At 36.3% G+C, this 23,094-nt stretch overlaps 1 protein-coding gene across 4 annotated transcripts in view; it reads left to right on the forward strand.

Annotated features, from left to right (window-relative positions):
• HIBCH (3-hydroxyisobutyryl-CoA hydrolase) overlaps window positions 1–22,654 on the forward strand; it is a 126,653-nt gene extending 103,999 nt beyond the window's left edge. For 2 of the 4 annotated variants that reach the window (XM_004452546.5, XM_071216217.1), the window contains 4 exons: window positions 11,805–11,924; window positions 15,321–15,354; window positions 18,736–18,852; window positions 20,000–22,654. In XM_004452546.5, the coding sequence (XP_004452603.2) occupies window positions 11,805–11,924; window positions 15,321–15,354; window positions 18,736–18,851 (270 nt within the window). In that variant the 3' untranslated portion in view covers window position 18,852; window positions 20,000–22,654. Of the gene's footprint in view, window positions 1–774; window positions 938–11,804; window positions 11,925–15,320; window positions 15,355–18,735; window positions 19,318–19,999 lie in introns of those variants that run through there. The other 2 variants (XM_058300498.2, XM_071216218.1) reach the window with 2 other exon arrangements.
• The last annotated feature ends 440 nt before the right edge of the window (window positions 22,655–23,094 follow it).

The raw sequence follows: 23,094 nt of genomic DNA on the forward strand, positions 1-23,094 counted from the left end.
CATTATCATTTATATCATTGCTACTTCTGTATAAGGTTTTTCAGGTGATATCACAAAAGGTGTATGAATTCTTTACATTTTTATTCTAATACATTGTAGATAGTAAGATAAAATCAACCATATATCTGCCTCTACTTTATAAGTTGAGTTGTCTTTATACTCAAGTGTCTTTTGATAGTGTCCTTGCCTAAAGTAAATACCTAAATCAATACAACAATCTCTGAAGAGTCACTTTGAGAGGTCAAAGCTTTATTCTGTAATTGGCATTCCTAGGTCACCTGCTAAACAGTTACTCATGTAGTCCTATACCATTTCTTCTGAAAATACTGAGCATTGTTTTGAAGCAAGGTTTCAGATTTAGCAGGATTGTAATACAGCTTAGCCAGTTTATGCTCTAGATTTGGATGGTCATTCAATAGAAGACAATACATTGATTAGCCATAGTTTCTATATGCATTTTGGTCATTTTTAACTTCTCATTACAAGGTGACTTAAGTGAATTCTTCTCTTGTTATTATAAAGAAGTAAATGTTAAAGGAACTTCAAATGTATAAGATGACTCTATAAATTTTTTCATACGAAGGAGGCTGGATACATGGCAATAGAATAGTAATGTAATTCTCTTCTTCCTATTGGAAGATTAACATTACTATTTACCAAGAAGGAATTAAGTGCAGAGGGCACATAGTTTTGTGTTACTGAAGTTAGTGGCTTCCTTTTGAGACAGACCATTTGTTATTTCTTTCTCTGATTCTAAGATATTCTTTTTTCCAGAAATCTATGTGTTCCATGATGCAGAAACACCATTGTCTTCTCCCCGAATTTTCAGAGTTCTATAGTGGGGGAATCTCAGGGAGCATGCTATAATAGGAGAAAAATTATGATTGGTCTTATTTTCATTTAATTATTTTGAGCAAATAAAAAACCAACTAAAATATTCTTGTTTCTCTCATTTAACTGAGTCTTTATATCTAATTGCCTCCTACTGATCCCCTTACAATAAAGGACACTGATAGCCAACTTCATCCCAGAACTCAAACCATATTTATAAATGTATAATTTCATTAAATGCCTTCAAAATGTTGTTTTTAACTATTTTCTGCAGAGTAAATATTTTCTAATTTACTTACCAAACAACTCAATGTACTTAAAATACTACCCATTTTTTTTTTTTTAAAGATTTATTTATTTAATTCCCCTCCCCTCCCCCGGTTGTCTGTTTTCTGTGTCTTTTTGCTGCGTCTTGTTTCTTTGTCCGCTTCTGTTGTCGTCAGTGGCACGGGAAGTGTGGGCGGCGCCATTCCTCGGCAGGCTGCTCCCTCCGCGCTGGGCGGCTCTCCTTATGGGTGCACTCCTTGCGCGAGGTGCTCCCCTACGCGGGGGACACCCCTGTGTAGCACGGCACTCCTTGCGCACATCAGCACTGCGCATGGGCCAGCTCCACACGGAATACTACCCATTTTTAAGTTGGAGGCTATCTGTACAGTGGTTTCTCTATAGTTATCCATAAAATGTTTTTACTGTAAAACTGTTAATGTATAAAATACTGCTTTGTGCCATAATAAAAATATTAGTACCACCTTAAATTTTTTTTCACACAAAGTAAACATAATCAACACCCAGAGTAAATTATAGAGCACCCCAGGTGTCTCCTCTTATCTCCTCCCAGTCACTACCGTATCCCCTAGGATAACCAGTATACCAGTATACTGACTTTTTACACCATGGATTTTTTGTTTTTTGTTTTTGAGTTTCATATAAATAAAATCACGTGGTTTTATATCTCTCTCTTTTGTTCAACATATTTGTGAGAGTCATCCACGTTGTACAATCATAGTTTATTCATTTTCATTGCTGTAAGGTATCCCATTATGTGAATATATTACATTCTATCTATTTCTCTTGTTGATGGACATTTGGGGTTGGTTTCAGGTTTTGGCTGTTACAAATAATGTTGCTACAAACATTTTTGTATATGTCTTTTGGTAACATACCTATGCATTTCTGTTATATATCCAGGAGGAGTATTGTAGAGTGTCAGATATATTTATATTCATCTTTATTGGTATTGTCAAATACATTTACAAAATGATTGTACCAGTTTATATTCTAGCAGTCAACAAAAACTCGAGTTGCCCCATATTTTCACCAACACTTGATACTGTCTTTTTCATTTTAGTCATTCTGGTATGTACAAAATAGTATTGCATTGCAGCTTTAATTTACATTTCCATGATGACTAATGAAGTTAAGCACCACTTCATAATTTATTGCCCTCTTGGGCATCCTGCCTGGTGAAGTGCTTATTAAGTCTTTTATTATTATCTTGTAGGAATTCTTGATATATTCTGGATATAAGTCTTTTGTCTGATATATGTATTATATATATCTTCCTCCAACTGGTGACTTGCCCTTTATCTTTCTTAATGTAATACAACTCATCTCTTTTTCTCTTTAGTTTTTTTTTTTTTTAATGTCTTGTTTAGCTCCTACAAGCTTTCAAAGCATAAGCCATGTCTTATACTAAGGCATTAGATTTCTCAACAAAAATATTGGAAACTAGAAGGTAATGGATCATTGCCCTCTGTGTTAAGGGTCCCCAAAACCACTCCCCAGATTTGCTAATCCACTAGAGGGACCAGCAGGGCTTAGCATAGAGTTGTATTTACACCTAGTATTGAGCAGTGAAGAGATACAAAGCAAAATCAGCAAAGGGAAAAGGTACATAGGCTGAAGTCTGGAGGAAACCAGGTGCAAGTTTTCAAGAATCTTCTCCCAGTGAAGGCACACAAGATACGCTTAATTTCTCCAGCAGTAAGTTGAGACAACACATATGAAGTGTTCTCTTTCAGGGAAACTCATTGGAGACTTAGTACCCAAGGTTTTTATTGGGGGCTGGTCATGTAGGTACCCTCTGCCTAGAGCATACCAAAATTCTAGACTCCCAAAAGGAACTTAGGTTTTAAGTCTTCCATTCTATGAACATGGTATGCTCCTCCATTTATGTATGTTGTCTTTAATTTCTCTCAATGATGTTTTGTAATTTTCTATGTAGAGGACTTACATTTTGACATCTTTCATTAGATTATATTTCTAGATATTTGATGCAATTATAGTATTGTTTTAAAATTTTATTTTCTATTTGTTCATATGTAGAAACATAATTGAAATTCAATTTTATATATTGACCTTGTATCTAATGACTTTGCTATTAATAATAAACTCACTTATTCCAATAGTTTGTTGAGTACTTTGGATTTTCTATATAATGAAATTGATTTCCCCCCTCCCTCTTCCTCTCCTCCCTTCTAGTTCTTCCTCCCCATTTCTCTTCCTTCCTCCTCTCTCCTTTTTCCCTCTTATTTCCTTTTCCCCAATCCCAGTCGGCTTTCTATACTGACTGGGATCTCTAGTAAGAAGGTTAATATAAATAGTGATAGCACATATTCTTCCCAATCTAAGGGAGAAAGCTTTTAAAATTTCATTTTTAACAATGTAGTTAATGTCTTTCTGTGGCTATTTATCAGTATAAGGAATAAGGGAGTTCCTTCTATTCCTAGTTCACTAAGAGGTTTTTTTGTAATTATTACTTCAAATGAGTATTGGTTTTATCACATGCATTTTTTTATGTCTATTGACCTGATCATGATTTTCTTCTACCTTTTCTCTATTAATGTGTATATTACAATAATTAATTTTGAAAAAAATCTTTTTCTTTTATGAGTATTGTTTTCTGTATCCTAAAAAACCTCTACCTACCCCCAATGGAAAAAATCTTCTGTTTTCTTCTAAAAGCTTTTTATTTTTATTTTTTTATTTTTTTATTTTTTTATATTTATTTATTATTATTTTTTTAAATTACATTAAAAAAAATATATGAGGTCCCATTCAACCCCACCGCCCCCGCCCCCCACTCCCCCCACAGCAACACTCTCTCCCATCATCGTGATACATCCATTGCACCTGGTAAGTTCATCTCTGAGCATCACTGCACCCCATAGTCAATGGTCCACATCATAGCCCAGACTCTCTCACGTTCCATCCAGTGGGCCCTGGGGGGATCTACAGTGTCCCGTAATTGTCCGTGAAGCACTATCCAGGACAACTCCACGTCCCGAAAATGCCTCCACATCTCATCTCTTCCTCCCGTTCCCCACACCCAGCAGCCCCCATGGCTACCGTTCCCACACCCATTCCACATTTTCTCTGTGGACATTGGATTGGTTGTGTCCATTGCACACCTATGTCAAGTGAGGGCTTAGATTGCACATGGGTACTGGATGCACTCTTCCCGCTTCTAGTTGTAGACACTCTAGGCTCCATGTTGTGGTGGTTGACCTTCTTCAACTCCATGTTAGCTGAGTGGAGTAAGTCCAATAAGTCAAAGTGTAGGAGCTGAAGTCTGTTGAGGCTCTGGGCCTGGGTGTCATATTATCAGTCCAGAGATTCAAATCCCCTACATATATCTTAAACCCAGCACCAACTACAATTCCAATAAAGTAGCATGCAAGTCTCGTGAAAAGAGATCCCCTCTGAGTCCATTTCCATCACACAGAAACACCAGCTCCAAAGAAGGGCCATCTGTCATGGCAGTGAACCCCTTCTGCCATGACCATAGAACCCGTGGGTCTCTTTATCCCTCAAAAGAACCAATACCTGGGGTTGTATCTACCTTATCTGTCTCTTAGACTCTGTTCAGTTGTACATAGGGGTATTCCTTCTGACAACCTCCAGACTCTTTTTTAGAGACTCACAGCCTTATAATCTCATTTCTCCTTTCCATTTCCCCCTTACATTAGGTCAAACCGCTTCCCGAAGTCATGTTATTATATGTAGACAGGTATATTCTGCTGTTCCGCATTGAATCTTTGATTCAAGGTCATTTTCTAGTTGCTTCTTCAGCTGGTATGTGGTAGTGATCCCTCGGTGCCAGGGAGGCTCATCCCCGGGTGTCGTGTCCCACGCTGGGGGGAATGCATCACATCTACATGCTGAGTTTGGCTGTGAGAGTGGCCACATTTGAGTAACATGCAGGCTGTCAGGAGGAAACCCCCAGGCACAATGCTACTCTAGGCCTTGTTCTTATTGCAGGTGCATAGGCTCAAAAGTGTAGCCATTAGTATCAAGAGCCCACTGTTGGGCCCTCCTTCCTTCCTGGTTCTTGCCGTTGCACCTGGAGGATTGCCGCTGCTCTCCCAGGGCCCACAACAGTGACCCCCCGGCCAGGAGCCCAGTACCCCCCCAGCTGTTGTTTTTAATTGTTTCCACTATGAGTATATATAGACATTACCATATACCCTGGGCATATGCCCTGTATAACTCCCTGTCAACCATATATATCCTGTCAATAACATCCCATATCAGTATTCCTCTGCTGCCATTGTTGAACCACTCTGTGATCCAAAACTTCCCGTAAAGTGAATCCCAACATAATGCCAGCTTCAGAAGAGTCTTAGATCACCAAAATTCATATATACAATATACAGTATTTCCCCAGATCTACCATAAAACCTTTTCCCTTCCACAGCAATAATCTTTTAACTTATTCATATCATATTTCCTGAAACTGATGTACAGATTCCGAAACTATAGTTTTCAAACAAGGTAACATTTGTGCTTACTATGTGGTCCATACTTTAGGTTGTACAGTTTTCTAAATTTTTTAGTTATCCTATGTTTTGTCTTATGGTTTTCATTATTAGTCTGTCGTCCCCTATATGTTTTTGGTGTAATATTAGCTGTTTTATATTCATCCTCGTGTACTCTCACATAACTCCTCTTTTGCCCCCTTATTTACCTTTGTTCCATCCATTGCACGTCCATTTTCCCCTCCCCTTAGGGCCCACAACGCCTGCCAATCTAATGCCCTGGGAGCCGTCCTTTCTCACGAGAGATACAGTTCTCTCTATTCGACGGCATTAGTCTTCCCCAGGATATGGGTCCACCCCACCCAATGGTAGAACCCACCTTGGCAAAATGAGCCTTCAGCTATTCCCTCCGGAGTCCGTCCCGCATCAGACCATACCCCCTGAGCGTCCTAACCAGGTAACCCTCCTACTTATACTTTGATACGTTTTACTCAACATTTAGTTCTCAATGAACTTCTGGCACTCTCCCATGTTTGTATGTTGCCCCTCCCTCCCACCTATTTCTTGGACCATATTACCCCTCTTCCCATCCCCAGCCCCCCTCAAACCCAGAAAACCCCACCCGAAGGTAACCCCTTGCCCCCATTTTGTCCCTTCTTTGTGCTCATACTTACCCCCAGCTCATCACAGATTCCACCCCTACAGACATTAACTCACATCCTTCCTCCACCCCCCGATTTCCAGTAAGCCACTTTTCCAGACTCTAGCTTTCTGAGGCAGTTAACTTATTTCATATCATTGAGGTCATATAGTATTTGTCCTTCAATGCCTGGGTTGCTTCACTCAACATAAGATTCTCAAGGTTCATCCATGTTATCACGTGCGATTGTAGTGTATTGGTTCTTACAGCTGAGTAGTATTCCATTGTGTGTATATACCACATTTTATTGATCCACTCATCTGTTGATGGACTTTTGGATTGATTCCAACTTTTGGCGATGGTGAACAATGCTGCTATGAACATTGGTGTACATATATCGGTTTGTGTCCTTGTTTTCAGATCTGATGGGTATATACCCAGCAGTGGTATTGCTGGGTCATATGGCAAATCTATGGATAATTCTAAAAGCTTTTTAGTGTTTACTTTTTTGTTTTAGTCTAGATCTCTTTGAAATTAGTTTTTATGGTATGAGATATAGGGATCCTTGTTAAATTTTTTTCTGTTTTGATACATGATTGTTCTAGCACCATTTGATGTACCGACTTTCTTCTTCCCCATTGAATTGCTTTAATGCCTTTTGTTGAATATCAAGTAACCATATAAATATGAGTCTATTTTAGGGACAACAATTGACTCTTAAGCATTGAAATAGCTTTGCATTCCTGAAATAAGCACCATTTGGTTATATTTTACATTTTGCTGGATTCAAGTTGCTAGTGTTGGCATAAGATTTGTGCACTGCATTTATGAGAGTGGATTTTAATTTTTCTTTCTTCTAATTTCTTTGTCATGTTTATGCTAGACCTTTAAAACAAGCTAGGAAGTATTTATTTTCTATTCTATGGAAAAGTTGATGTAAATTGATATAAATGTTTGACAAGCTATCTGAAGCCATGTGGACTTGGAATTTTCTATGTAAAAAGGTTTATTATAGATTAAGTTTCTATAATAGATATTATAATATATAATTTTTCTTCTTGGTTCAGTTTTGGAAATATGTTTTTCAAGGAATATGTTGCTTTCATTTAAATTGTCCGATTTATTGAAAAAGTTCACATCTTTTATTGTCTGCAGTATTGCAGTGATTCTTTTTTTATTACTTCTACTTCCTCTTTTTCTTTTCCCTTGCACTATCCCCATATACTGTTTTTTTCCTTCTTCATTTTTTCACGCCCTTTTTGGTTAGAATTCTTAGTTGTAGAAAACAGAGTCCATACCAGTTACTCTAAGAACTTTTAAAGATTAAAGATTATGGATAGCTCACAAAAGCTATGGAAGACCTAAAGAGAAACAGCTTATTTGTTTAATTTTTCCCACTTGAAGAGTGGAACTTACACTGAAGGGAACTATCCAAATGTAGAGAAAAGTCTCCAGAAGATATTGGAGAGAGATAAATAAGAGACATTCCTTACAAACGCATTACATTAGTCAACTATACTATAAAACATAAGTTTGTTAGTTTGAGTTCCTGATATCTGTTGGATTAGCTATGTAAACTTTTTATGGCCTTTTTAGTGATTACATAGACTATTTTAGATTTTTTCTTAAAAAGATTAAAATAAAATAAAAATCCAACTGTTTAATATGCTTCTTGGTTTTTTATTTTCTAAGCATTGTTTGCCTTTGTAGAAAATATTTCTTCTCAAAATGCTATCAGTACTGTTTTAGGTAATTGATAGTTTAACCTGTTTTGCACTGATTTATTTCTCTCATACCTTGCGAGTGTTTATAAAAATATTTGCTATTTAAATTAAACAATTTCTGTAGTGTAAACAAATGATTTGTCCTTTCTCTCTGACTTCTATAATGTAGAAACTACCCTGGACATTTTTTAACTTGTCACTGTCTATAGCTTGCTTATTACACTTTTTTCTTGGTGACATTTTTAGCCGTTCAAAGAACTTTTAAGAATAGGGAATTTGGGTTTCTGAATTGAGGCATTAGAAAGTTCATCTCACAGCATGTTAGTGGATTTGAAATATGCTATAGCCTTTCTTCAGAGAAGAGTAATACTACTTGAATCTATATTTATCCTACACATTATCCATTCTTTTGAGTTAGGTAGGGAACAAGCCAAGATGTTTCTTTAGTTTCTTAAGCCCTTGTTTTCTGTTGTCATTACCTTCTTAATATACTAGTTCTATTGATACATTTTTTAAAAAGTAAAACAATTAAATACACATCCTTTCTTTTGGGATTAAATCTGAAAGAAGCTAGATTCTTAGAGAATCTGTTTAAATGTCCATTTTTATACAGGCAAAAATTCAAGATCATATGCATCAGAAAAGAGTTGGGTCTTGTTTTTATAGTACTTCAGTCAAACCTGAGGCTTACTTGGTAGAATGCTTCTATTCTATCGATAAGCTTATTGAATATTATTCCTCTCTTGATAATGCATGTAATACGGTATATTATTGGATGACCTGGTAGAATCCTTAGGGGAGGAGCAGAGGCAGCCCTCTGAATTTTCCTTTTGTGGAAATGCCTCAGGATGTAATAAACTTCTTCAAAAGAAAGGTTCCTAGGATTCTTATCCAAAAGACAGTGACTGTAGCTCTTACAGTGCTCCTGGTGGGCATCAACCATGTCCTATTTATTTTTGTCTCCCCTGAAGTTTATATAGTATGTAACAGATTCTCAGTAATATTGTTGAATTGAGACAAGACTATGAATCATTTGATAAAAGGAAGTTGGCTCTTTGACATACAGAGGACAATTGATTTTTAAAAGGTCAGATAAATTGGTTGGAACACTAACCATTGTTCTTCAAAGAAGCAGAAATGTATTTTCTAGGTCATGTAGGTGCAGGAGTGTTGTAACAGTACACATTCTGGCAGAGTTAAGATCCAAATCCTAATAGTTTATCAAAATTTCCAAAACAATCTATATATTCCTTTTTTAATGATTGAAACCGTATTACATGTGTTCCTTTAGCTCTCTTCCATCTTTCCCTCTCTGATTCCTCTTAAGATGGGTCACCCTTACTTGCCAAGGTAAATATCCCCAATTATGCCGTCAATTTCATCCTTTTCTGCCTCTTCTAGGCTCTTTTTTCATCTGTTTTTAAGTGTAGGAAAAGCCTTGAAAATAATGAGGAAAATGTGCCACTAACTTAAAAAGGTAAAATTGAAGATACTGAAAGAATAAGTCAGGAAGGAAAGAAGAGAGAAGGGAAGAAGCTTTCCTTTGACCCTACTCTTCCTCAAGTTACCATCCTGACTCTGTCTTCCCTCTTGCCATAAAAATTATGCAAATAGATCTTTATTCATGCCTTTGCTTTACCACACAATGCAAAGTCCTCTTCTCCATCCTTGTTCTTTTTCACTTCTCTTCAGCCTTTGACATTCTTGACTACTTTTACATCCTTGCATGGGAGAAAAGGGTAGGCTTTAGAGTCCACAGGTTTGGGTTGGATTCTGGTTCTGTCACTTACTATGTGACCTTAGACAGGTTCATCTCAGAGCATAGTGTTCTCTTCTGTAAAAAGGGCATACCACTCCCTTTCTCAAAGTGTGATTAAATGTGTGAAAGTACTTGAGAGCTTAAGAAAATGTGCTCAATAAATATTTCTTACCTGTTTTGCTTGATTTCTAACACACTGCATTATTCTGTACTGCCATACCAATTTGTTAGTTAATGGGTAGCAGTGTTATCTATCCCCATTTTGCAAATGAAGAAACTAAGGTCAATCATCTAGAAGATGATGGAGCTGGGATTCCAACTCAGAGCTATCTGACCTTAAAGTTCAAACTCTTAGCCTCTTTTTCCTAAGAGTTTTTGGAAACTAATGCTCCTATGGGTTCTTGTTATACCGATTTCTTATTATATGATGTCTATCTCATGAACTATCCTTAAGTAATTAATATCTCATGAGATGTCTAAAATAGACAAGAGAGCTTTTTGAGTGAAGATTTTTTCCCCTTACTCGTGTGTGTGAGAGACAGCACATATAAATGGGCCCTTAAGTGGCCTTTCTTATAAAATTAATGGTAGTCAGCTGAGGAAGTACAGCAAGAGATAGATATTTGTGTTTTGAGAATTTCAGATGACATATAAAGTGCCAAACCAAGAAATGAAAATGTTAGGTACTTTCCTGTAATGGCTATGGAATGATTATGGGCTTGCATGCCCTAGCACTGTTGAAAAGGGAATTGTAGCTTCATTGACTTGCAGACTAGAAAAGACAGAAGCTGTTACATCACTTTCTCACATACAGCTTTTTGTGTTGTGGATGATGTCCTTCTAGATAGTATGGGCCAGAAACTGGTGGTTTGGACAGAAAAATGTACCTATTATCTGCTTGACTCTGAGAAGAAGGGACCTCTTAGCACAGTATACAGACTGTTACAAGAGTGACATCATCCTCACTGCAAGGCATGTAGTAGGACTGCTATTGGGATATTAAATGGATAATGTCCATGAAGTACCTAGGCCAGAAGAATGAGTTCCCATGAAGACTCAGTTTCATAAAATCCCTTAATCATTCTTTTTCCTTCCCATCTTCTCTTTCTCTTTAGCAGTGTTATGGCTATAGATAAAATACTTACGTTCCTTGATCTTTTCCTATGCAGTAGTCATCTATTTATGCTCCTGTAACTGCTAGATAAGATACTGTCCTATCCATTCAGCCTATTCTCTGAATCTCTTTGCCAGATTTGAGGATGCTACAGAGAGCCCAGAATCTTGATCTGGAAAATCCTATGAAGTCAAAAAGTGGGGTTTAAACCTTTGAGACAGTCATTCAATAATAGATCCTGAAACTGTATATCACAATTACAAAGGAAAGGGTAGGTGTCACATATATACAGCATGCAGTGGACCTCCAACATCAAACGTGGTTGTCATAGTTGTACACATGGACTGATATATGAGAAATAGCTTCATTACATTCAAAAGGAATAGCACTGTTAACAGGGAGTCAGGTCTGTAATTTTTATTAGTAAATATTTCAATAGTTTAAAGGAGTACCTCACAGTAACTTGAATTTTTTCCCCTTTACTTCTATGCTAAGTAGGTTTGTTTATAGGTGACAACTGTAATTCATAAAAACACTTCTTTAGCATCACAAAGTGGGAAGGCAGAGCTACTCTATTTCTACTCCCTATCTTTCCTTTATATTGTAAAATGAAATATCCTCTGCTGTATATTAGCAATTTGAAAATTAATTTTATTCAAGTGTAATCAGTGTTTTCTTACCTAGCTGGGATATAATTTATGCCAGAAAGCTATAAATGTAGACTTATTTTATTACTTATTAATTTATAGGTATAGAATTTATTCCACTTGTGGACTGATCTGTTTTGTTTTTGTAATAGATTAGAAAGTATGGTACTTTGGGAGCACCAGGCTAAGGTATACTCATATAAGACTTTGGCATATGAAAGTACTGTTAAGAGGCATATATATTTTGATGTGATTTGTATCAACACTTAATTTATTATAGACAGTAAAGGAACAGCTGGGCTAAAACTAATAAAAAAATTTTTCCCTGATAGGTAATTAATAAAATGTCTCCAACATCTTTAAAAATCACACTAAGGCAACTCATGGAGGGATCTTCAAAGACCTTGCAAGAAGTATTAACTATGGAATATCAGCTAAGTCAAGCTTGTATGGTAAGAATTAAAAAATAAATTTATTGTTTTTTCTATTAATAAAAGTAATGTGTTCATTTTAGAAAAGTATTTTAAAAAATGTGTGGAAATGCTCCTCTTTGTATTGTTATTAAGTCTATGAAACAAGCAATTACATTTTCATATACATAAGATCTCTGACTTCATTTGGAATCCAAAATAGAAACAAACCATTTATCAGGCATGGTCTCTGTGACCTTGGGCAAGATGCATAAGTTCTCTGAATCTAAATTACTTCATTTTGAAAAAATGAACAATATTACTTACAAGTAGTTGTGAAAATTAAATGGACCACCACATATAAAGTGCTTAGTGTACAGTGCTTGACATATGATAAATGCACAAATGGAAGTTATTCACCTTTTAAATGTCTTAATAGATTAGCATTTAAAGTACAATTATGGATACACTTAAATTAGATAGTAATCACATGCTGTATTATTGATTTCATGAATCATTTCAGAGTCTTAATGATTTCTTCCTCCAGATGATAAATTCTTAAAGGAAAAATTATCCCTTTTGTGTTATGTTCAGATCCTAGTTAGAGGCTTACATTAATATTACATTAAATTACACTTTTAGGTAATTTAAAGGGAATATTTCATCTAATGACCAGAGAGTAGTACGGTTAATGGGCTTTAATATATTGAAATATTTAGTAGCATGTTCAAAGTAGTTCATTCAATTAGCTGCACCTTAAAGTGACTCTTGTGCATATAAATAGCAAGTAAGTTCTGTTGAATGTTTACTATGAGCAGCTACTAGGCTACGTACTTTACATGCATTCTCCACTAAATCTGACACTACTCTAGAAGGAAACTGTGGCATAGAGGAGTAACCTGCCTAAGGTCATGCAGCTAGTTAAGTAGCAGAGACATGGCCTGTGAAGCTAGTCAGTCTCACTCTAGTACCTGCAATGTTGACTACCACCCTGTTGTATGCCTCACACAGTCCATATTTTTCACATTACGTTTAGTGCAGTTTGATTGATTTCTTCTTTTCTATTATTTCCAGCTATGTGCTATGCTAGGCACTATGCCAGGTCTTACATTGTTGAATAAGAAGACATAGCCCCTCTCCTCGCAGAATTTGTAGTCTACTGAGACTATAAAGAACAAATAAACACAATAAATAATTACAAATTCGGCAAAGTGCTCCAAAGGAAACATACAGAGTTGATGGTTGAAGAGAATGATGCACGAGTGAGGGTTGGGGTGGGTGGGGGGAGGAGCAAAGGGAAACCTGCTTTAAATAAGTAGGTCAGAGAAGGCATATCTGCGGTGTCACTTAATCTGTGACCTGAAGAATGAGCAATGAGTTTGTTGAAAGCCTCTCAGGGTTTTAAGTAGGGAGTGATTTGATTTTAATTCATTTTGATTTGTTTTAAGAAATTAATACTGAATGGAGATAGGGTTGCAGGGTTTCAAAAGTGGATATAGAGACTAGAAAGGAGTTATTATAGTAATACAGGTGGGAAATAATAGTGGCTTAGGGTAGGGTAGTGGAGATGGAGAAAAGTAAATGGGTTTGAGAAAGTTGTGGAGATAGAATTTATAGGACTTCATATAAATGAGGGAAAATTACATTTTGTAGTTGGAGCTTTGAGGCTTGGGTTAGATATTTAAGCCAGAAAGATTCTTTAAAAGCTTTGGAAAGGGAAGTGGATTTGACTCAACTGATAGAGCATCCACATACCACACGGGAGGTCCAGGGTTCAATACAGGGCCTCCTGACCCGTGTGATGAGCTGGCCCATACGCAGTGCTGATACGCGCAAGGAATGCCATACCATGCAGGGGTGTCCCCCATGTAGGGGAGCCCCAAGTGCAAGGAGTGCGCCCTGTAAGGAGAGCTGCCCCGCATGAAAAAAGTACAGCCTGCCCAGGAGTGGCGCTGCACACACGAAGAGCTGATGCAGCAAGATGACGCAAAAAAACAAACACAGATTCCTGGTGCCGCTGACAAGAATTCAAGTGGACACAGAAGAACACACATACAGCATATTTGTGATTGGGAATTATCTAATAGTATTATGTTGATAATACCAATAATAGACATGTCCTTATTACATGTCAGGCACTATGCTGGGATGTGGGTTACAATAACCCTACGATGTATATATTGATTTTAGTATTTCATATATGAAGAAATTGAAGTTTAAAGAACTTACTAGCCCAAGGATACGTAGTTAATATGCAGTGGAACCAGAACATGAGCCCAGACAATTGAACTGCATGCCCTCTGCAACTAAGTTCAACTGCCTACATTGGTGGATACCAGGAAAAGAAAGGTGGATAACCTCAAGCAAAGTCCTTGAGAAGGCAGGTGGGGATGTGAATTGGGATGCAGAGGAGGACCAGCCATTGAAAAGGGATGGACCCTTCCTTCATTGTCATGAAAGGGAAGCCAGGTACAAATGGATGCATGCCATAGGTTTAGTGGTGTGAAGATGAGCATGTTCATGTTGGATGGAGGCTTCGTTTTTAATTTTTTTTTTAATTGAAGTTTATTATTCATACATGAACATATATAAGCAATAAGTATATAGTAAAAGTTGTGAACTTACAAAACAAACATGCATATCATCATACAGGGTACCCCATACATTACCCCACCACCAACTCGTTGCATTGTTGTAAAACAATTGTTACACACTATGAAAGAGCATTTTCAAAACATTACTAACTACAGCCAGTATTTTACATTTGATGTATTTTTCCCAACCCACCTGGTTCTTTTCTTATTGAGGAAGGAGGTAAAGTTATTAGCACTAGTCATTATTTATTAGAATGTAGTGAGATGAGAATGTGCTGGGGGTAGTAGAAGTTAAGAATTGACAGTTGAAATTATTATCTTGAGGAGTAGCAAAGACAACATGAATTGGGCAATTTTCTATGTCTGTTTAAGTTTTATGATCATGAATTTTAAATGAAACTAGTCATGTTGGTTGCATGATTTTTACAAGATTTAACTGCTTAAGTGCAAGCAGGGGTAAATGGTAGGGTACAGCTAGTGCTGGAATTCTGCCAGGCCAATATGACAAAGGGAAAAAGGTTTGAGGGAGATGAGGGCATTTTCAAAGGAGAAGGACCCTAAAAAGGCCTGGCAAAACTGGGCTGGATAAAGCAGGAAGTGAGGCCAGCACAGGTGGTGAGCAGTTGTAGGATCAGTGTATTTCAGTAAGGTCAAGGATTTGTAGTAGCGGAGATACTTGAGCAAATAAGAATAGAAGGTGGTGATCAGAGTGAATTTTCAGAGATGATATAGTCTCTGAATGTCATGGTCTAGTTGTGGCCATGGAAATGGGAGGATAGAGTGGAGCCATCACTGGGAATGAGCATGCCAGAAATGACCCCATTTAATCTTGATTTTCTTTCAGAGAGGTCATGACTTTCATGAAGGCGTTAGAGCAAGTAAGTGATAAATAGTTGTGTTTCCTTCCTAATACAGAAATAGTATTTGTGAGTACATTCTGTTCATCAAAGATAATTATTTTACTAGTGACATTTTAACTTTCATAAAGATTGCAAAGTTTTTATTTTTGTTGTTGATTTATTTTAAAATATTACCAACTGGGATATAAGGAGAGGTCAGTCTTTGAAAACACTGTTTAAAAATTTTATATAATTTGGCTGCTACTGCCTAGTTTATATGTAAGAGGTAATCCTGCTCCTAAAGTCATATGGCCTGTAACTCTGGTATGTGCAATGTGATATTGTAAACTCATCTTGCTGCTGAATCCTGCAAAACTTGCTTTCATTCCCTTGCAAAAAGCCTTCATCCCTTTTCCTTATCTCTTTATTTTGTACCAGCCTGGCAAAAATCCCAGCAGTACCCTGCCTGTACCCAAGCAGTTAAACACTGCTGGAGGTAAACCATATGACTTAATTAATAAAAACTGCTAATATTCCTATTAATACTTCCATTTTTGCTTACTCTCACCAAAGTCAGCATACTTAGATAAAGCAAGTGGTTGATTTTTTTAGCAAATATGCATCAATTCCTTCTTATATATAATTTTATAAACAATAACCACTATCTGTTGACTACAATAAATTTCCCGTTGTGTATTTGCATACCTAATTTTCTTATGTTTATACTAATCCCTTTAATCTAATATACCCTACATATACTTTACCTGAATAAAACATCATATTCTCTAAGCTCTAAACTTTGGTAAAGACCAGTCACTACTGTTTTAGAATTTTCCTAATTTCTGGTATGACATAAAATCAACAAAAGCAAGCACTGGGTTCAAACCCTTTTAGAGTACACATGGGATTGAATCAGATGGTTATCTCTATATATATATTCTCTCTCTATATATAAATATATTCTCTATATATTCTAAGACTTTAGTATTTTTGTATAATCAAATGTTTGCTACAATTTTCTAATTATAAAATGTGTTAAATTATATAAAATAAATTGGCAAATTAGGGAAGTGTTTGTTAAATAAACTGATTATATAGGATTATCTCAGCAGAGCTAGAGAGGTAACAAATGGAATGAGTAGGTACTTTAGGAGGCCTTTTGAAAAACTTAAGCTGTCTACATGGCAAGAACTTAAGTTGTCTATTCTAGATCTGAAAAAGACAAGTCAGTTTGAAACGAAATAACACGCAGATTTGATTAATATTCTCCCTGCTTTCGCCCTTCAGTGGTGTCTCAAGAGATTGACAGTATTGGCCACAAGACTTAAAGGGGAAGAGATCTGTGGAAAGAAATGTCCCAACAGTGTTCAGAGAATATAAAGCTTTTTGAATTGGCAGGGACAGGACAGCAATCATTGTTTAATATCACCACTAATCTGATACTAGCATCTCATTTTTAGGCAGCCAAACCTTGAAAACCTCCAGTGATGGGTACTTATTACCTCCCTAGACAGTCTTTCTTCTTTTGTTCCCAGATTGCCTTTTATGCTAGGTTTTTATCCTTAGGTTTTTAAGGTACACTCTATAGTTTGGTGTTTAAATATTTCCATTCTTCACAAGAATTATGCATATTTTAAGAATAGTTGGAACTCCCTACCAAAGCCATACCAAGTGTAGCCCCCTTCTCTCTTTTCAAAATTATTGAAATAATTATAACTTAACTACAGTTATAAGAAATAAATAATATAGAGGTGCATCTCACCCTGCAGCACACCCACACCTATGTCTGGGGTGTGTACTATCTCTTTTCTCTCATTTCTTATTAGTAGGGCCCCCGAGACTCTCAATGTTTGGTTTAACTGCAAAACTCAGTCCCTGATAGTGGACATAAAATGAGCTCTAAGAGTGGCCTCTGTATGAAACCCTAAATTCTAGTTAAATCTTCTGTGTAATAGGGAAGGAGGGGACAGGCAGATCTGAGAGCCAGAGACCATGTGGCCACATGTCTCCTCAACAGGATGCAAAAGTGCACTACCAAAGTGGTCACTTATAATAAGTTCAGAGAAATGACTCAGAGGTAGGATGAAAACCCAGCCTTATTTCAAGGAAAGCTGGTAGAGGCAATAAAAAATGCCTCTGGTAGATCGCGATTGTAGAGAATGACAGATCCTCCTAGGAACTCACTTTGTTAGCCCGTCTGCCTTGGATATCTGTAGGAAGCTGCAGAAACTTTCCCTGGATCCCCAAACTTCCATGAACTCCCTTTTAGAAATAATCTTCACCAAGGAGAAACAGGTGAGGAAGGGGAGGCAAAAGGCTTGGGAATACGCTCACCCTTTACATGGAAATGACTTATCAGTACTGACCTGCGACTCAGGACCTCTCTTGCCCCAGTTGTGCCTAATAAGGGGAGTGAATGGGGAATCATGATCTAGGCGGTTTACTACTCTCCCCTGTAGCCAAACAGAAAGGCCTCCTCAATGTGGGGAAGGGGGAAGAGGAAAGACCTTCAAAAGATCTTCCTAGGGCGCTACATTGTGCTTCTCACCCTTTCATACACCCACACCCATGTCTTGGGTGTGTACTTTTCCTTTTTCCTTTTTCTCATCTACTGGCCTCAAAAAAAAAAAAAAGATATCTATATCTGTATATAAATCTATCTATATATATATATATAATAGAAATACTACATACCCTTCACCAAGTAGAAATTGACCTTCCCCTCTCTTTTTTTTTTTTAGAAGTTAGATTACCTCATACTTATAATCTTGTGGGGATACTATGTGGCTACACTAAATGATGACTACACTGAAACAGGAGGAGTAGAGGGTTTCATGATAACCAGAAGGTGGTCTTGTTTTTCAATTCAGAGCTGTCTGAACGAGAGGATTCAGCAGAACTGCAGTATCCACATTTAATTATGCATAAAGCCCCTTCCCTCCACCTTGAGCTATTAGTTTTCCTCGCTAAACTCAAATGTGGAGGATGTTGAGGAGATAAGATCTGGGCCCTCAACCTTCTTCCCCTGCCTTCTCTTTAAGCCATACCAATTCTGGTTTTAGACATTTTATACCATGGAGATTTCATTTATGATTTTGTTTGGAGGAAAAAGAAGTTGTAATACTTAAACCACTGGGTGAGTTCAGTAGCCTTTATGATAGTTAGAGACATCAATCAGGCTTAGAGGGTTAGAAAATATCCACCCCATCATCATCAGTATCTTCCTATCTAAGAATCCAAATTCTTTGGAGTTTACATTAGAAAAAAAAATCGAGCACATGCAAAAATTTAAACTTTGGGGGGAAATTGTGCTATAGAAAAATATGCCCAGTATTAGGTAGTTTCTGTCAATTCAGTAATTAAAATCTAGGAATACTAGGAAGAAATGCATGTCCTAACATCTATGTCTTCTCTTGACAGTTTTAATTGATAAAGACCAGAGTCCAAAATGGAAACCAGCTGATCTAAAAGAAGTTACCGATGAAGATTTGAATAATTACTTTAAATCTCTGGGAAGCAATGATTTGAAATTTTGAGGTGAATGGTCTTTTAAGGTATTTTTTTGGCGCAGTAAAAACTACACTCTGCTGCCTGTTTTTACACAGCTCACAAGAGAAGAGTAGTTTCTATCTTTTTAAGTGGTTGAAAAAATAAAGACTAATATTTCATGACATATGAAAATGATATGAAATTCATATTTTAATGTTTCATAAAGTTTTATGGAAACATGGCTTTACTTGTTTTCATTTACACATTGCCTATGACTGCTTTTGCACTATTATGGTAGCGTCGAGTAGTTGGCAACAGAGACCATGTGGCCTGCAGAGCCTAAAATATTTACTCTCTGACTCTTTTGGGGAATTTTGCCAACCCCTGTTTTAGAAAAATGGGAAAACTGGAAGGGCTTTAGAATTTTCCTGAGTATATCTAATTGCAATGGGAACTTTGTTTAGTGGTTTATATGTTTACCAAATAAACTTATGTAGATTGCTAAAAGTAAAACTCTGAAAATGTTTTTGTGTACTGTATTAATGTGTCATAGAATTTTCTCATAGAATTTGTCATAGAATTTTAAAAGATGTAAAAATCTTTTAAAAAATGAGTTTATACTGGGGAGTGGTGGATGTAGTCCAGTGGTTGAGTACTTGACTCCCACAACAAAGTCTGGGTTCAATCTCTGGTACCTCCTTAAAAAAAAAAGTTACTATAGCAGAGGTGTTCCTTTTATAATATGAGAAATCTAAGGCAAAGTGAAAAGGTTTTTTTGAAATTATCAAGTATTCACGTAGCCTTAGCCTTCCCTAAAGTAATCATAATCCATCCTATTGTAAAAGCACTATTTTTTATTTGCAATTTTTGCAAATCTGAAGAATGAGAATTTAGGAAACTCCAATTTCTAAGACTTGCTGTTTATGTCAGACATTTGTGTGATATCAGTCAGTTCTTACAGAAGGTTCAAAATGGGAGGAAAAATTTGAAAACAAGACTTGTTCAAAATGTAAATACCATTGGTAATTGGTGCTGTTGATAATTGGTATATATTTTTTTAAGGTATATAGGAAATGCAAGGTGTTACAGATTCCAAAAATTTCATGTTCTAGGTAAGAAAAATTTATAATTAAATGTCAGCTTATCATTTATTTTGTAACTTGGCATAATTTTTCCTTCATTCCAAACCCCTCAGATACTAAGAAAACTTCAAGTTCGAAAGTACACAAAGTGACAGAACCACAAAAGACAAAGATTATGTCCTCTATCCTTCTCATAGATGAGGAAATTGCAGTATCAAAGGTCTTAAGTTTTCTCAGTTCTTAATCTGTTTGGGATGAAGCATTCCTTCCAAACAGTTCAAAGAATAGATCTGGAATAAAGAAGACATGGCAGTGGACACATTTACATTTATATTCTTGAAGCATCAAAATTAGACCCGAAAGATCCAAGGAATTATTTGTGTAAGTTGACTTTTATTCACTTTATATATATTTGTTAGAAATGCAGAAAATATTGCATTCCTTGATGTTAAAAATTTTTTAAAAATACACAAAGTTGAAAAGCATTTGCTTACATTTAAAATAACTGACAGCTAGCTAATTGCAACTGGACTTTATTGTGCAGTTACAAAAATGTTTTCACAAAAATAGCTAGAAAAAATATACCATTTCATAGCAAGTCTTATGGGAAGAGAATTTGCTTAACAAAATTTCAGTTTTGCAAACTAAGATCATTAAGCCATTCTTAGCCAGTGCCCACATCCCCTAGGAAGATTTTATCCTATTAATTACATAAATATATTATGAGGGTATTAAGAAAACAATATATTCCTTGCTATTCCTTGACACTATAAAGAGTCTCTAACTTTTGATTTCTAAAACTATGTAATACAAATATATAGCCTTCCTCTATCATAACATGCCAGTGATAATTGAATAGTACATATAAGTATCATGCTTCTTTATTCATTCATTGTCTCTCTTTAGTACCGATAAGGCAATTTGACATGAATTATTCCTTTGGGATTAAGATGATAATCATTTCTGTCCCCTTCAAAATTGTGCTTTAAGTACTTCAATCCCTAGGCAGTTTGCAAAGAAGTGATAAGGCAACTGATAGTAGAGAACTCTAAGATCAAAGGCATGGAACCAGAAGGTAGTAAGTATGTAAGGATGTTTAACAAATCTGCATCAGTGAAGCATGTTTGTGGAGTTATATGAGTTTTGGCAAGTAAGGAATTGGTACATTTCCTCTAATACTCTGCGCCACTTCCATGATTGCTACCTGGAGTTTCTTTGTCATGAGGGTAGGAGCTCATCTGCCCTACACTGAATGTTCTTGAGGGGAAGATTTCAGTTGTTGGGTACATTTCAGTATGATAAAGAAAGGAAACTCTTACTTTGCCCTTTGCCTCAGTTTTAAAACATTGAAAACTTGTTTTTTTCTGTGCTGTCTTCTGAAAGAATCTGTCATCAGTGCTCTTTCTTGGCTTCCCTTGTCTTTTCTTTCTCTTATAATTTGCTACTAGTCTTGCTTCAGTGTTCATGGCATGAACTAGAACCAAATGTTTCCCTTTCCAGTACCTAATAATTCTTTCATTCTTCTGTTTTATGGGTCTCCTTTCTCAAACAGTCTGTGTACTCTTTTATTGTTTATGAAAGATCTTCAAAATGAAGTTAAGTCAGTATTTCAGTTTGAAGGTATGAAAGAAGACATTATCTTAAAGATGTTCCCATCCATCTTTTAAAGGCCAAACTATCTTGATAACTATTACATGTATACAAATTGGTTCATCTAGCTCCTTCCTTTTTCCAACTCCCCCCAACTTGGTTTAGCCACTAACTCACAGTATTCTATGCAGGTCTTGTAGTCTTTCAGACATGGTTTGATATTTTTTTCAGTTAAGTCTCTGTATGTCACAAGATATTGTACTTTGCAGTGTGATTCTGGGATGAGGGGTGGTGCTCAGTGGCAAACAAAACTCTACCGCCATAGTGTCAGAGAGAGTGGTAACAGATTAACACTTCTAACACAGACATGAAATCCGGCAGGCATTCTTGTTTATAGTCCTGTGAAACAGGGCCCCAGGGCAAAGAAAGAAACTGAAGTTAAAATATTTAGAAGTAACCAAAGCCCACTAGTCTATGTCCTTATGTATACTGAAAAATTTAGTGTGAAAATCTGCTTTATATGGCTTTGTTTTCTTACCATAGGATATATTGTTTTATATCCCTCACTAATTATGTAAGCCTTTAAATAGCAACCGAGGTTGCAGCAAAAATGTCCTAAAGTAAGATATGAAATGAATGAAAAACAGCAAGAGATAAAGCTGTTGTTCAAGTTATTAGTATAAACACTCAAAAACCCAAACTTCTCTTCATGAGCTGGAAATATGTTTTGTGTTATGTGAAACTTTCTGTCCTTAACAACTTCAGGTCCTTGAATGAATGGGGGTGGTTGTTTTTTTGTTTTATATGTTACTAGACTGTAAGTAAAACAGGACCAGCACAGATCCTGGAATTAGGAGAAATTCTCTTTGAATGATCAAGCCTATCAAAGCAACTGAATGTGGCACAATGTTCTTTTTAAAAAGCTGTTTCTTTGCCCATGTAACTTGGAGAATTCACTCTATTTGTTTGTGAGCTCAAAACTTAGAGGTAGCTATTCTGCCTGCTTACAAGGCCTAATACATATCTATCTCATTAAAGAGGTCACAAGCCTGTTTCTCCCTTCCCTTAGATTTCAGTGCCAAGGATCTATTCTATTTTCATAAAAGGATCCAGCATAACTAGGGTTTAAATAGCTCCCTTTCTACTTAAATTCCATGTGTAGCAAATCTTAATGAAAAGATAATTCTAATCCAGAGACTGAGTCCCAGTTTTCCTACAAATTATGTCTTCTCCCCCAAATTTTCCTTTATCACTGAGTTCTCAAACAGTACGTAATCCTTAAAAAAAAAAAAAAAAAAAGGTGTGTTTGCGTGACAGTAAAAAACAACTTCCAAGGCAGCCAAATTTATATAAAAAATAATGTAGTATATGGCTATAAAGCCCAATGGGCATTGTGTTTACCTTGTTTCCTGGAAGGAGTACTCTATTTTTTCATCTTCTAATGCAGCCATAAATCTTCATGCATTATCTGGTCCCATAGTAGTTTCAGAAGTGACTAGTCAACAAAAAATCTGGGAATAATGCTTAGTATACCAGTCCTCTACATCTGTGAGACAGACTTAATACACATTTATATACACAGAGACCAGGTTCTGCCAGCTACCTTGCGTACTAAGCT

The sequence above is a fragment of the Dasypus novemcinctus genome, chromosome 7, assembly GCF_030445035.2.
Source record: "Dasypus novemcinctus isolate mDasNov1 chromosome 7, mDasNov1.1.hap2, whole genome shotgun sequence".
In the NCBI taxonomy this organism is placed as follows: Eukaryota; Metazoa; Chordata; class Mammalia; order Cingulata; family Dasypodidae; genus Dasypus; species Dasypus novemcinctus.